Source organism: Brachionichthys hirsutus, chromosome 5, assembly GCF_040956055.1.
Source record: "Brachionichthys hirsutus isolate HB-005 chromosome 5, CSIRO-AGI_Bhir_v1, whole genome shotgun sequence".
NCBI classification, from domain to species: domain Eukaryota; kingdom Metazoa; phylum Chordata; class Actinopteri; order Lophiiformes; family Brachionichthyidae; genus Brachionichthys; species Brachionichthys hirsutus.
The window spans coordinates 449,718-463,972 of NC_090901.1; the positions used below are offsets into that span (position 1 = coordinate 449,718).

The 14,255-nt window shown below is 48.2% G+C and overlaps 1 protein-coding gene across 1 annotated transcript in view; it reads left to right on the forward strand.

Annotated features, from left to right (window-relative positions):
• Positions 1-453: 453 nt before the first annotated feature.
• LOC137894376 (splicing factor 3A subunit 2-like) overlaps positions 454-14,255 on the forward strand; it is a 27,156-nt gene continuing 13,354 nt past the window's right edge. The window contains exons 1-2 of the mRNA XM_068739855.1: positions 454-929; positions 11,993-12,307. Coding sequence (XP_068595956.1) covers positions 454-929; positions 11,993-12,307 — 791 coding nt within the window. The remainder of the gene's footprint in view (positions 930-11,992; positions 12,308-14,255) is intronic.

Consider the following 14,255-nt stretch of genomic DNA (forward strand, 5'->3'; position numbering starts at 1 on the left):
GGATTGAAGTCTTTGTAGCACATACATTCAAACAATTAGCCGCCAAAGTTCACGCGCGTTATTATGCGACTACGAGCCGGACCCGCCGCTTGTGCAGATGCGCACACTTCCACACACACACATTTGTGTTCACTAAGACAACCAGGCTTGCCTGCTGAGGATTCTGACGGCCTCTCTTGGGCTAGCGCCACACACACATTCCTCCTTCCCCAGGTTGCCGTTGGTTCATCTGAGCTGTCGGAGCACTCTCTCACCCCATTCGTGCACGTGTGAATGTGCATGCATAGATGCAGTGCATGTGAATATGCGGGTGTTTATTTTATTATTATTTATTATTATTTTAGCTAAAACAGCATGAACATCTTCCATAATTATAAGAACTGACTACAAACTCAGACGCTGTCACATGATGTTCATGCTTCATTGTGAGTCGCATCCATAACGTGTTCCCTGATGTGGCCCCTCGGTGCACCCCCTCGGTGCACCCCCTCGGTGCACCCCCGCACCCCTCGGTGCACCAACACAGCCCCTCGGTGCACCAACGCACCCCTCGGTGCACCAACACAGCCCCTCGGTGCACCCCCGCACCCCTCGGTGCACCAACACAGCCCCTCGGTGCACCCCCGCACCCCCTCGGTGCACCCCCTCGGTGCACCCCCGCACCCCTCGGTGCACCCCCTCGGTGCACCCCCGCACCCCTCGGTGCACCAACACAGCCCCTCGGTGCACCCCCGCACCCCCTCGGTGCACCCCCGCACCCCTCGGTGCACCCCCGCACCCCCTCGGTGCACCCCCGCACCCCTCGGTGCACCAACACAGCCCCTCGGTGCACCCCCGCACCCCCTCGGTGCACCCCCGCACCCCTCGGTGCACCCCCGCACCCCCTCGGTGCACCCCCGCACCCCTCGGTGCACCAACACAGCCCCTCGGTGCACCCCCGCACCCCTCGGTGCACCAACACAGCCCCTCGGTGCACCCCCACGGTCACGCTGACCTGGCGTCTCTCCACTGTCTGGCTCCGGGCCAGGAGCAGCAGCTAAAGGAGGATGCTGTCGGGAGCCGCTTTGGTTACAACCCATCAGTCTGCTTTTTAATAATGTGTATTAAGAACATTATCTTCTGAAAACGTACTGAAAACAGATCCTTCATGTAGCATTATTAGCCCAAAAAATCCATCCAGTACCAGAAAAACTCACAAAATGTATATGACTCTAGTAAAAATCAATGGCATCAAGTGTGCAGGTGTTAGAAGGAAGGTTTGGTTTGTTGATGATGGGATGTCCAGAGTGTAGAGAGGAGGACAAGAAGCCCACGGGCCAAATGCTTCATGCTTCATTGTGAGTCGCATCCGTAACGCGTTCCCTGATGCGGCCCCTCGGAAGCTGGGAAGGTCTCCCCATAGCCAAAATATACAAAATGAAAACTAAACAAATTTGAAGGGTGATTGATTTCAAATAAAACTTTAAGTCACATTTTAACATTAAACGCCATAAAATGTCTTCATTGGATGATCTTAGTTCTGAAACCAAAACGGAATCGTTACCAAAGCCAGCGTTTACTAGACGGTAATCTCAAACAAGACTTAATTCAGAATTTAATGTTGGAGAACAAGGTGGAGGTGGGTGGCTTTCCCAGCATGCATTGAGAGGGTGTGTTTGAGGACAGGAGCCCTGAGTTTGTGTGTGTGTTCTGGTTGTTCATGTCCCCCATGGGTGGAACCATCACGGTAGCATGCATTAGGAAGCTAGCTAACACTGACTGAGATGGGTTATCCCCAGCACAACCCGTTACCGTTACCGGCTCCTGCTGGAGCCTATCCCAGGATTGGGGGGCATTGTTGGTTATTTTTTGAGGCGGTTTGAAAGAAACAAAATTCTCATGACACTTCTGCTACAACAGTCCCCCACTGGCTGGGTGGTCCTCACCCCTGCTGGCTATTTAGCGCATCATTTGCATCTTTAAAAACGTAATATGAATGATTATTATTGAAATACACACGAGTAGAGCAAAGGGTGAGAGCTGGGTTCAGTCCATGACATGGTTTGCGTGTTTCAATGAGAGGAAGAGGTCAAACGGGTTCATTTGTCATAACAGAAATCCACTGGGGCCGGGCCACCCATCTGGACTACATGTGCAGCCACTGCACTGTTTGGCTGGAGGGTGTGCCAAGTCAATAACACAGATGATCCCTGATGCTTCCTGGTCTCAGTGCTTCATGTACCTGCTCAGTGTTCCAGCTGCTGCCTTGCTGGTGGGCTGAATGACCGAGAGGAGAACAGTAGAGAACAGAGAAGAGGAAGGACAATGGGAACAATGAACCAGGATCACTAATCTTTGATCCGTGAGTGTAATTGTCCAACATGTTTTCCTTACCCTGTTTTACACACAAACACATTTTCAGGCTTTAACACATTAATTGTCGTGATCTTTGCTAGTGGAACCTCGTTTGTCGAACATAATTTGCTCCATAATATTGTTCGAAAAAAGATTTCTTCTAAAACTGAAACGATATTTCCCATAAGATATAATGGAAGCTAGATTAAAGTAAATGTCCATTTACATGACCGCCTTCGTTCGCCTCGGCTCCACTCGTGTGTTTGAAATCCAAAAATCTGATCGACTTCCAAGGCATTTTAAACTCCATTTTTTCATTTTGAAGACCGAGTCATTTGAGAACTGAGGTTCCACTGTATTTATATCAGCTACATCCAAGGTGTGAGAGATGACATTTTAGAATTTGAACTTTGACACACAGACAGTGAGAAATGAAATCCGGAAGCTCTGGGTTTGGGAAAGATGAGACAACTCACCGAAATCATCCCAGGTCTAAATTACTTTTGGCTACAGCTCATATTTGAAATGTCTTCTTTCCTGTCTTGCGTCTCGTTTCACTACCAGTCGACTCCTCAGCTGTGCAGGGCTTACGTCAGAGGATCCTGCTGCTGGCCAATGCGTAGCCAACATAACGAGAGAACTTCTCACCGAGCCAAACATAGATCAGCAGAGCAGCAGAGCAGCAGAGCAAGACCTCTTTGGCCTGGATTCACTAGAGTGGGCTGGACTTCCCTGGCATGGTTTGACCATCAGGGCTTCTTTAGATTGGATTAGATTCAGTAGATTAGATTAGATTCAGTAGACAGCTCTCCACTAGTGTGGCCTGAGTTCAGTAGATAGGGCTCGACTAGTATGGCCTGAGTTCAGTAGACAGGGCTCGACTAGTATGGCCTGAGTTCAGTAGACAGGGCTCGACTAGTATGGCCTGAGTTCAGTAGACAGGGCTCGACTAGTATGGCCTGAGTTCAGTAGACAGGGCTCGACTAGTGTGGCCTGAGTTCAGTAGACAGGGCTCGACTAGTGTGGCCTGAGTTCAGTAGACAGGGCTCGACTAGTGTGTGTTTGTTTCCCAGAGAGCAAACAGGCAGTCTGGTGTGTGTAGTTGTGTGTGTGTGTGTGTGTGTGTGTGTGTGTGTGTGTGTGTGTGTGTAGTTGTGTGTGTGTGTGTGTGTGGTTGTGTGTGTGTGTGTGTAGTTGTGTGTGTGTGTGTGTGTGTGTAGTTGTGTGTGTGTGTGTGTGTGTGTGTGTGTGTGTGTAGTTGTGTGTGTGTGTGTGTGTGTGTGTGTGTGTGTGTGTGTGTGTGTGTGTGTAGTTGTGTGTGTGTGTGTGTGTGTGTGTGTGTGTGTGTAGTTGTGTGTGTGTGTGTGTGTGTGTGTGTGGTTGTGTGTGTGTGTGTGTAGTTGTGTGTGTGTGTGTGTGTGTGTAGTTGTGTGTGTGTGTGTGTAGTTGTGTGTGTGTGTGTGTGTGTGTGTGTAGTTGTGTGTGTGTGTGTGTGTGTGTGTGGTTGTGTGTGTGTGTGTGTGTGTGTAGTTGTGTGTGTGTGTGGTTGTGTGTGTGTGTGTGTGTGTGTGTAGTTGTGTGTGTGTGTGTGTGTGTGTGGTTGTGTGTGTGTGTGTGTGTGTAGTTGTGTGTGTGTGTGGTTGTGTGTGTGTGTGTGTGTGTGTGTGTAGTTGTGTGTGTGTGTGTGTGTGTAGTTGTGTGTGTGTGTGTGTGTGTGTAGTTGTGTGTGTGTGTGTGTGTGTGTGTAGTTGTGTGTGTGTGTGTGTGTGTGTAGTTGTGTGTGTGTGTGTGTGTAGTTGTGTGTGTGTGTGTGTGTGTGTGTAGTTGTGTGTGTGTGTGTGTGTGTGTGTGGTTGTGTGTGTGTGTAGTTGTGTGTGTGTGTGTGTGTGTGTAGTTGTGTGTGTGTGTGTGTGTGTAGTTGTGTGTGTGTGTGTGTGTAGTTGTGTGTGTGTGTGTGTGTGTGTAGTTGTGTGTGTGTGTGTGTGTGTGTGTGTGTGTGTAGTTGTGTGTGTGTGTGTGTGTGTGTGTAGTTGTGTGTGTGTGTGTGTGTGTGTAGTTGTGTGTGTGTAGTTGTGTGTGTGTGTGTGTGTGTGTGTGTAGTTGTGTGTGTGTGTAGTTGTGTGTGTGTGTGTGTGTGTGTAGTTGTGTGTGTGTGTGTGTGTGTAGTTGTGTGTGTGTGTGTGGTTGTGTGTGTGTGTGTGTGTGTGTGTGTAGTTGTGTGTGTGTGTGTGTGTGTGTGTGTGTAGTTGTGTGTGTGTGTGTGTGTGTGTGTGGTTGTGTGTGTGTGTGTGTGTGTGTGTGTGTAGTTGTGTGTGTAGTTGTGTGTGTGTGTGTGTGTGTGTGTGTGTGTAGTTGTGTGTGTGTGTGTGTGTGTGTGTGTGTTTGTGTGTGTCAGGGGGCGCATGCCCTCCTGAACTCTGGGTTTCAACTGCCAGGCAAAGAGAAGGAAAAATGGAAAGTGGGGAAAAGGGGAAGAGGGGAAGAGGGGAAGAGGGGAAGAGGTGGTTTAGAGAAATGAGGGGAACAGGATCGGGTACCAGTGGCTGTGGTTGAGGCTTTGGGGGTGTGGACTGGGTGGTTTGGGGCGTCTGTGAGGGGAGAGGTCACAAGGGCTAATCACCCTTGACCTGCTTGTAGTGACCTGATTAAAGTATCTATCTATCTATCTATCGATCTATATGTCTGTCTGTGAAAGAAAGGAAATGGAGAGGGAGAGAGGGAGAGAGGGAGAGAGGAGAGATGCGGTTCGGCTTAGGCTGTGGTTGAAGCCTTTAGAGAGCGGGGGGCGAGCAAGGCAGCACATTGGAATGGAGCTCCCATTGGGAGGTGTTATGCTTCAACGTGGTTTCCTGTGACGTGGATTGTGTGTTTCATTTGAGCTTTGAGGGGTTTGTGTTATTCTCCAGAGGGGAGAATCGAGCACGCTCTCATTTCCGCACATCCAACAGCCAGCAGAAAGTTGGCGAGCCCAAACGGGAGGATTGTAGACGGACTTTTGTTTCTCTCCTCGTAAGAACCACTGTTTTTATGCTGAGCCTGCTCCAGGATTTGATTTGCGTCTACTTCAGTGCTTTTTCCCGGCTACCTGCTTTTATGCTGCTTATGAATATGAAAACACTTTTTGCTTTTGCACATATGTTTGTTTGCATCTGCAACCTGATGCAAATGCAAACCTACACATGCAGGCAGGGTGGCAGCTGGGTTGGTGGGGGGCACAGAAAAGAAATGGCCGATGAGAGGAAAAGAAAACACTATGAAAGAGGGAGATAGGTAGGAGGAGCGAGGGGGGGGGGGGGGGCACAGGCTGAGGCAGCGGGACACCACCTTCAGGACAATGACATCCAGTCATACAAGCCATCAGAGAGCTCACGGTTCTGCCAACGACTGCGCTGCACAGAGCCAAGAAAATCACCAGAACCAACACGGGGTGTGTTTGTTTTGGGGGGATATCCCTGGAGCCCCACTCCCTTTCATGATCAGCAGTTTTCTCTTCCTCCCTCTCTTTCACTTTCCCTTTTTGCCGTAAATATCGTACTGTATATGCCTTCTGCTCGTGTAAGAGGACAATTATCTTAACAGCGTGTCTGCTGCGTGGCGCACATGGAAAAAGCTAACGGCTACAGGTTCTGTAAATAGTTTTGATGGAATGAGCGGGCTTTCCCCGGTGTGTGGGCGCGTAGTGGGGTACGAGGAGTTCCTCTGCTGCCTTAGTTCTTTCCTCTCCCTGTTCTAAAGTTGACTGTGTCTCATGAGACACAGATCAAATGAGAAAACTGAGCAAATTGCCAGACACTAAAGTGCAGCCGTGTCATGTTGCTTGATTTGATGTAGCCTGTAGCGCCCGCCAGATGTGCCACCGAGCCAGTGGTTTCAGCAGTGCAGTAGGTGACATGTCTAGTGTGCATCAACATGTATGGCTGTTGGCGTTCATTGATGAGGCTAGTTGTGGTATTTGATGACACACAAGGGGCAATCGGCCGGGACGGTTGCCTCACAGCGGCAGATACGCAGAGAGCGAGGAAGACCCAAGAGAGAGAACAGTCCGACTGATCTCTATCCCGTTCCTCAGCAGGTTGGCTGCTGATTGTCCACAGACGTCATGGTTGGTGCGCTGCCAGAGTGTGTGGGCCCTCCCGGTCTCCAGGTGTAACAGGAGTCCATTTTTGTTTTTTTCATGTTTTCTTTCCCATTTAACAAACACAACATTTTCTGCTCTGTGGTTAACTAGAAAGATGGAGAGAACAAAAGGGGAAAAGAGATGGAGGAATAGATGGAGTGCTCGAGGGCAGCGGCGGGCTTAGGTGACTCAGCTTTCCCCCTGGAAGCAGATTGAGTGGAGCTGTGGGTTTGAGCCCCCCCAAAGTTTTACTAGAACACAGGAGGGAAAACCAGCGTTCTAGAAGGAGGAGTGGCTCATCGTATTATGGTCTGGCAGTGGCTGAATGCAGTGTTTTGTTTCTTTTGCTCCTTTCCATGTGGAAGAATAGACTCCATTATTAAAGACGTATCAGTCATCAACATTGTTATTGCTCACTCACTCGCCCCGTCGGCAACGTTGTGTGAGTGGTGGCCACTCTCTCTCCGTTTCCTTCTGTGCTTCTCTAATGCTACTTATTAATTCCCAACAAGGCGAACGGGGAACGCTGATGTTGAGTCACCAACAGAGTGTGTGCACTCTGTGTGTGTGTGTGTGCGCGCTATTTACCGTGTGTGACACAAAGGACTTCTGTCAGCTTTGGTCACGGTGCCGCTGAATGTTCGACAGTAGCAGTAAAAACAAACAGAAGTTCTCCACTCTGGAAAAATGTAACACGATGAAAGTGGCAATGACGGGAATGATGGGAATAGATCCATGTTTAGTTTCCAAACAGTGTCGAGTTTCGCCAGTGAAGAAAATGGCCAAAGGGTAAAATAACATGGATATATCTGTAATGGGATACTTGCATGCATCGGGTTTATGGCGTAAGATGATTTATCACCATGGCGTTTAAGTGTAATTTTGCATTATATACTACGGCTATGATGTGCGTACATTGCTGAAGTCATTTGTGTATCTTCATTTGTGTGTGAGTGTGGGTGCGCTGGTTGACGTGACCCGATGGCTTTGAACAGAACACACGCTGTGAGAACATACCGCCTTCCGCTGGCTATAAAACCTGGACAGCTGGAGAATAGGTTCTAGGCTACAACAAAACAATGTCATACAATATATGTACACGACATAACTACCGGTAGGTCTTATCTTTGCACCCAGGGCACCGTGGCAATGTTTTACTAGAATCTGGCTCAAGCCGCTTCATTTCTGGACCTGGTCACGGTCCTGAAAGAACAAATGTAACAAACTAAGGCCAAAGTAAAAATACAAATAGCTAATAATTAGAATTCAGTCACTTCCTGCTATCCAAACATAGCCTTTATTATTATTAAGACTTGAGGCCCAACAGCTCCACCTCTTTCTACCTGCAAGCAACGGAGGAAAAATACAGGAAAACACCCCCAAGAGTGATTGTGATTACTCTGCATGAATGCACTTTTTCCATTTTAAAACGCTTGACACAAACATATAAAGCCACTGGAGCTGACAATTCATGTTACGCAATGCTATGCCGGACAATATTAGTTCTGTTGGCGGTTGAAAGGATGTCGTGCCGTGACTAATCACACGTTCATAGCTGAGCAAATGAATGGCATGTGTAAATTTCCACTTGAGCACATGTGAGGGATCTCCCGCCTCATGGGACTGGACTAAGTCATGCAGGCTGGAAGTTTGTTTAACACCGTGTGTTTGTGTCATGGAGCCGGTATCTGAATAGAATAGAATAGAAATAGAATAGAAAGCCTTTATTCTCATGGCATAGTGGCTACACAATGAGATTAGGAGCGCTGCTCCGTCTGGTGTCTAAAAACAACATAAAACACAAATGATAACGGAACATTCAAGTACTTGCAGGATAATTTAAAGTTTAAAGAGATCTGGACTCGGGGGGGTCGTTCATAGGATCCACATTATCTCATGTCTGGTGCTTCCAGATGAGAGCCGGGCAAATGGCAGACACATTCTGCTGGCGTGAGTCACACAGTGTTTGTGTGTGTGTGTGCATGTTTTTGTGTGAGAGAACATGCATGTGAAAGCATAGAAGAGAGTTGTACGTATGTGTTGGCATCTTATTTGCACGTATCTTTTACTTTAAATAAACTGACCTCATCTATGAAGGCGTCTTACAAATTGCCTGCAGGTAATTTTGTAGAAGAGTGAAAAAGAACTTTCACTGGTTTCATTCGGTTTGAGGATAAGACTGGTGGATTAACAGGTCGACTTTCTTTTTCATGTATAACCCCCAATGATGAACGTTGCATTGCTTAGACCCTAATCGCCACACCTATAGGACACAAACAAAGCTGACTTGGACAAAAGAGCTCCAAGATGGGAAGAAAGTGTGAATGCAGAATTGTATGAGCAGCAGATTCCTGATCAGCTAGTGGAATTCCGAACGAGTGCTTCTATCCCACATTTCTCCAGAGTGATCTGAAATAATCTCATTATTAAGAGCCGACAGGATTACGGCAGCTCCTACGACTTTACATGGGGGGCAGCGCCGTGATGAATGAGGGCCTCCATCTTACCACCGGATCCAGAACGGAGGCAGTAATACAATATTACATTTTAACATTGATAACACCATTTACAACTAATGAATGGCAGTCCGTCCTGAACTAACAGTGGAACTGAGACTCCCTCTCCTTCATCGGACTAAACGCTTCCTTGGTCTCTGGTCTTGCAGGTTCAAATGGATTTGGATTTGCTCATGTGTTCCTGGTTGATTATTGGTATTAGTATGACTTTGTGTAATTAAATATAGCTATAGGTATTATTATGTGCTGTCGCTCTTTGGAAGTTTCTCTCTTATGAGCTTGTTCAAAAGGGAAGTCGTGGTTCTGTGTAGAATGAAGCGAGCGGTCCACCAGAAGGCTTTTATATAAATACACCTGACATGAATTCATGCTGACCCACGTTGGCCCAGCCCAAAAACAAACCATTCAACCGATGAAAGATTGAAAACCACAGATGTGATGTCATTATTGATCTGAAAACGATAACCTCAAGCGATGAAGCTTTGCTTACGCGTGATGCAAGTCAGGTTTAGCGAGTTCTCCTCACACAATCAGACCGGCCACTATTTATAGACTGACGTCTGTGCTCCTCCAGGCCTCCTACGCCTACGTCCATGCAGCCAGGCTGTGTTCTGCATGGACGTGTGTATTTGTGTAGCATATGTGTGTCTCTACACAAGACAAGAGTGTGTTTGTGTGAGTTGTGGGAAGGTCTGGCAAAGAGGCGCTGAGTGTTTGGGAAGTTGCCATTAAGACACAAAGCAGAGACATCCGAGGAGGGCTAATGACCTTACATGGATCTGTGTTTGGCAGAACTTCCCGAAATGTGGGGTGGGACACACACACACATGCACACACACACGCGCACACACACACACACACACAGCTCCTCAAACAGATCTTTGACAGCGTTTATAGTGGAGTTGGGGGACTCTTTGGGGTTTCGGTGTTTTAGGCCTCGGTCACTCTGTCCTCATCTTAACTCAACTCCAGTGGGCTTCCATTTATCAAATCAAATACGAACATATTTATACAACAAGCATTTTTAATATACAGTATGCCATAAAACACCTTTCATCTACAAGGTTGCGTGGAACTCGGAGGCTGATGAAAGCATTTTACACTTTTTTTTTTTTTTTTTTTCTTTTTTACCTTGTCTGCATTCGTGCTCCACAGTGACGGACATAACGTCAGTCACTGCTGGAGTTCTATGCAATTTTTATTCTTATAGTGATTGTGACCGTCACCTGCCCTCTTGGCAGACTAGCCTATTCCTATTTTATTGATTTTATTACCTGCTTACCGCCGTAGAGGGCTGTGCACACCGCAGTGAACACACAACATGGACAAACAAAAAGTGACAAATACACAGTGTTCTGAGAAGAGAGTGCAATGGATTTATTTGTGCCCCTTAATTCTACCCCTTCCATCCAATCATCACCAAGAGTTGTCCCAATACACCAGGTTCACATCAGCCTCTAGAGGAAAGTATGGATCACCAAGTTCTCAGATCTGAGGAAAAAGATTTACACTTGCGCCCTTTGTTTCCTTGGTCGTTTGGACCCCATGTTGTACGTATGAGCTATATTCTTAATTGATGTAGCCCATTAGTCAGATTAGCAGTGAGATTCCCAACTTTCTTGTGTCTTGTAATACGTGAGAGTATTTGTACACGAAGCTACAGGAACATAAACGCTGTTTTTCCATGTCTACTGGTATGAATTCAAGCTGATACACAGGCAGGTTAAGGCGAAAGGGGAGACGCACCTGCTGCTCATCTCACCTGATCAGCTCCTGCCTCTCCGGCCAGCTCTCTGTTATATCCTCTGTTCCGTCAGTATTTTCAGGTTCTCCCGTTCTATGTGTCGTCCTGTAGTCCCTAGTTCTATTTGTAAAACCTGAGGAAACAGATCCAGTTGAAATTGATGTAAATGTTCACAACAGAACCATTTAGTTTTTGCCATAATATCTCTCCACAAAGAAGGTTCTGTTTTTGCTGCCGTGGAAAACAGATTTGTCGTATTTCAATAGCTCTGGATGGAGAATCGAGATCCAGAAGAATCCGCCGTTACTGAACGTCTGCTTTTTGTCAATGACTTCTAAACGAATAATGACGTCACTGTAAATCCAATTGCTAAAGGTTTGTTTTCATGGTTAAATAATCTAGAAATATAGATCAAATAAATGAGAGTGAGGTGCTCGGCGGAGGTCTGTGCTCCCTGAGTGCTTTTCTAGTTAGGTTATAATTTGGATCTGGATTTTCTGACATTTTTAAAGTTATGAATAAATCAAGGCTGTGAGGCTTAAACTCAACAGCCAGATCAATTCAGTGCTGTGGGGGCCAAATAAAGGGGTGGAATAAACAACAATACAAACAGGCCACAGTGCCCCTGAATAAGGGGCAGCTGTAGGGGCCCGGGTTCTGTTGGTTCTGACCAGACCGCACTGGGATCTTGTTTTTTTTGTCCGTTTAAGACGTGTTTTACCGGAAAGTGAATCGTTGCTTGAACAATCTCTGTGGTCTCACCCTTGATGCCTACCAAGAGGAAATGGTCTCTTTCTATTCATTTACAGTAGCACAACGCAGTATAGTTTATACTGTATCGTTTCATTTAACAAAGTCCACCTCCGCACACGTCTCTGTAAATGTTCCGGTTTTTCCATTTCAAGGTGACGGCTTCTCCGTCTTCAGCGTCGTCTCAGCCTGCTAGCAGAGGAACAGACGCGCATCAGCCATGGGGGGCACCCGCAGGAAAAAGTGACTGGATTCATATGGTGGTGGGGGCTGGGGGTGTTTTTACTGCTGAGTATCTTTTAACATCGCTCCCCTCTTACAGGAACCTCCAGTTGCCATCGGGACCCGGTGACCCGATGAAGTCCTGCTTGCTATTCTCGGGAATCTCATGGAATCTAGCCCCCCCCCGAGAAAATCTGAGCCAAGCTGTACCTCTCGCTCCCCTTCATATAAATTCCCAATAACACAAAAACTTTCATGGGATCTCATAATCCGCTCATTATGAGAACGCTTTGTGTGAACTCGCTACAGATGTAAATACAACTCCCCACCCCCCCGGGGGCCCTCCCTCAGCTCCCCACCTCCCCGGGGGCCCTCCCTCAGCTCCCCACCTCCCCCGGGGGCCCTCCCTCAGCTCCCCACCCCCCCGGGGGCCCTCCCTCAGCTCCCCACCCCCCCGGGGGCCCTCCCTCAGCTCCCCACCTCCCCGGGGGCCCTCCCTCAGCTCCCCACCTCCCCCGGGGGCCCTCCCTCAGCTCCCCACCTCCCCCGGGGGCCCTCCCTCAGCTCCCCACCTCCCCGGGGGCCCTCCCTCAGCTCCCCACCCCCCCGGGGGCCCTCCTCAAGGTGCCGGCGGGCTACTGTTGGTGGATATAGTGTCTATGGATGGCAGGCCCTGGAAAACATGCTTGAGTGAGATCGATGGGGAGACGATGATGAGAAGAAAGAGAGAAAATGAGAGCGATTTAGGATATAAGAAACAGAGGGAGAGGAAAGACAGGGGCTCCTTCAGGGGGAGATAAAGTCCCCCCCCCTTGTTTTTGACGGGCTCGTTGGGTTTTTTCGCTTTCCTTTCCCTTCTTTTTTTGACACAGTCGAGACTGGATCACCCGAGTGAAACCACCTGGTGCGTCGCCCCCCCCTTCCCTCCCCCTTCTCCTCCCATATATGCACTCAGTGACCATCTCTGTCCTTGGCTGCATGCCAGGTCACCTTGGAAACCCCGCCCCATTAGGGGAAATATTTTGCCCATTTTTATGATCTCTTTATTTGCTGCTGACGCTGTGCTTTTTAATAATGTTTGTTTTTCTCAATTCTGCTTGGATCCCTTTTTCGAGGCAAGAGCATTAACATACCTCGTATTTCCCTTCTCAGCACTGGGGGGGGGGGGGGGGGGGGGGCAGAGCGAACGTGCAGCCTGCTGCAAGGGGAACTTTGAGAGTCACCAACATGCAGCTGGTCTTTATTACTTCCTCTTTGGTTCATTGAAGCATAATTACATTCTGACTTCATCCCAACCTTAGCATGACCTCTGCTCTCCTGTCAGACACACTGGCAGCCCCCCCCCCACACACACATGTGCAGACACGCAGTGGGACACATGCAAACGAAAGGCCCCCCCCCCTATAAACAGACAGACAGACATTTCGCTTCGGTCGGAGCTGAGATCATAGTGGGCCGATAGAATTGTGAGCCCAAACACAAATTGGGCTCCTGCTGGACGACTCTGCTCCATTTGAGTTCTTGTTTGTGAGTGTTTGAGGAAATGAACCCCGCCGACCCCGCCCCTCCCGCTCTGCTTCTCTGCTGTTCTAATTGAAAATGGTCCTAATCAGCCACTTTGTCACGTTTCCATCCCGTTTTTCTCCGCTCACTTTTCTTTCTCAAAGGTGTGTCCACCTTTGCTTTTCTCACGCTTGCATTGGTGATGTTATGGGTTTTCCATTTCGTCCTTCTTCTGCTTCTGTAATTATCAAACAGGCTTTCCCCACATCGCAGCAGCTGAGGCATCTCCCTCAGTAGGCCGACAGTGAACAGAGGCGGGAATGTCAGCGTGTCTGCTTATCCTTATTTACCTGTCTTAAAGTCATATGGACGACAGCCAGGTTAAGTGGGTGTTGGCTTCTGTGTGCTCCAAAGCAGTTGGGCAGGGGACTACGGGTATATCAGGGTTGTTTATGGGGTGGTGCTGGACTGGGTGCGCTTGTTAAACATCATTAGGGCCTCCGGACGTCACTGGCCGAATGTTTGGGAAACACAAAATGTCCCCGTGAAGTGCCGATGCTCCTCAACTCACAGCAAATATTTACCAGCACCAAAGACAATATAGAGCACTGGTAGAGGCCGAAGGTCATCAAATCCTGATGTCATGCGATTCGAGGACTCCCAGGCACCAAAAGAAGCCATGGAGACGCGAGCTGACATCATGGAACAGCCACCGTTTCCAAGGCTTCATATCGCTTAGAGTTACGACGTTATTATTACGCATGACAAGAAGGTCGGGTCGCCCCGCCACTGTGTGCGTTCCAAAGTATCCATCAGAGTTTTCCTCAATTTAGAAATGAGATCATTTTCGTATGACAACATGGTTCTAACTTTAAACCAGGTTTGGTCCTCTTTCCCCGCTCCACCCTTCAACCACATCAGGAATATCACTCGCTCGCTCGCCCCTTACTGTGTGTGTGTGTGTGTGTGTGTGCTTGCACATTTAAGAGCGTGAGTGTGCACATCACATTCTCCAAATAAAACAGCGCTCCCATTGTAAGATGGCAGAACCCGGGTCAGATGGATTTAC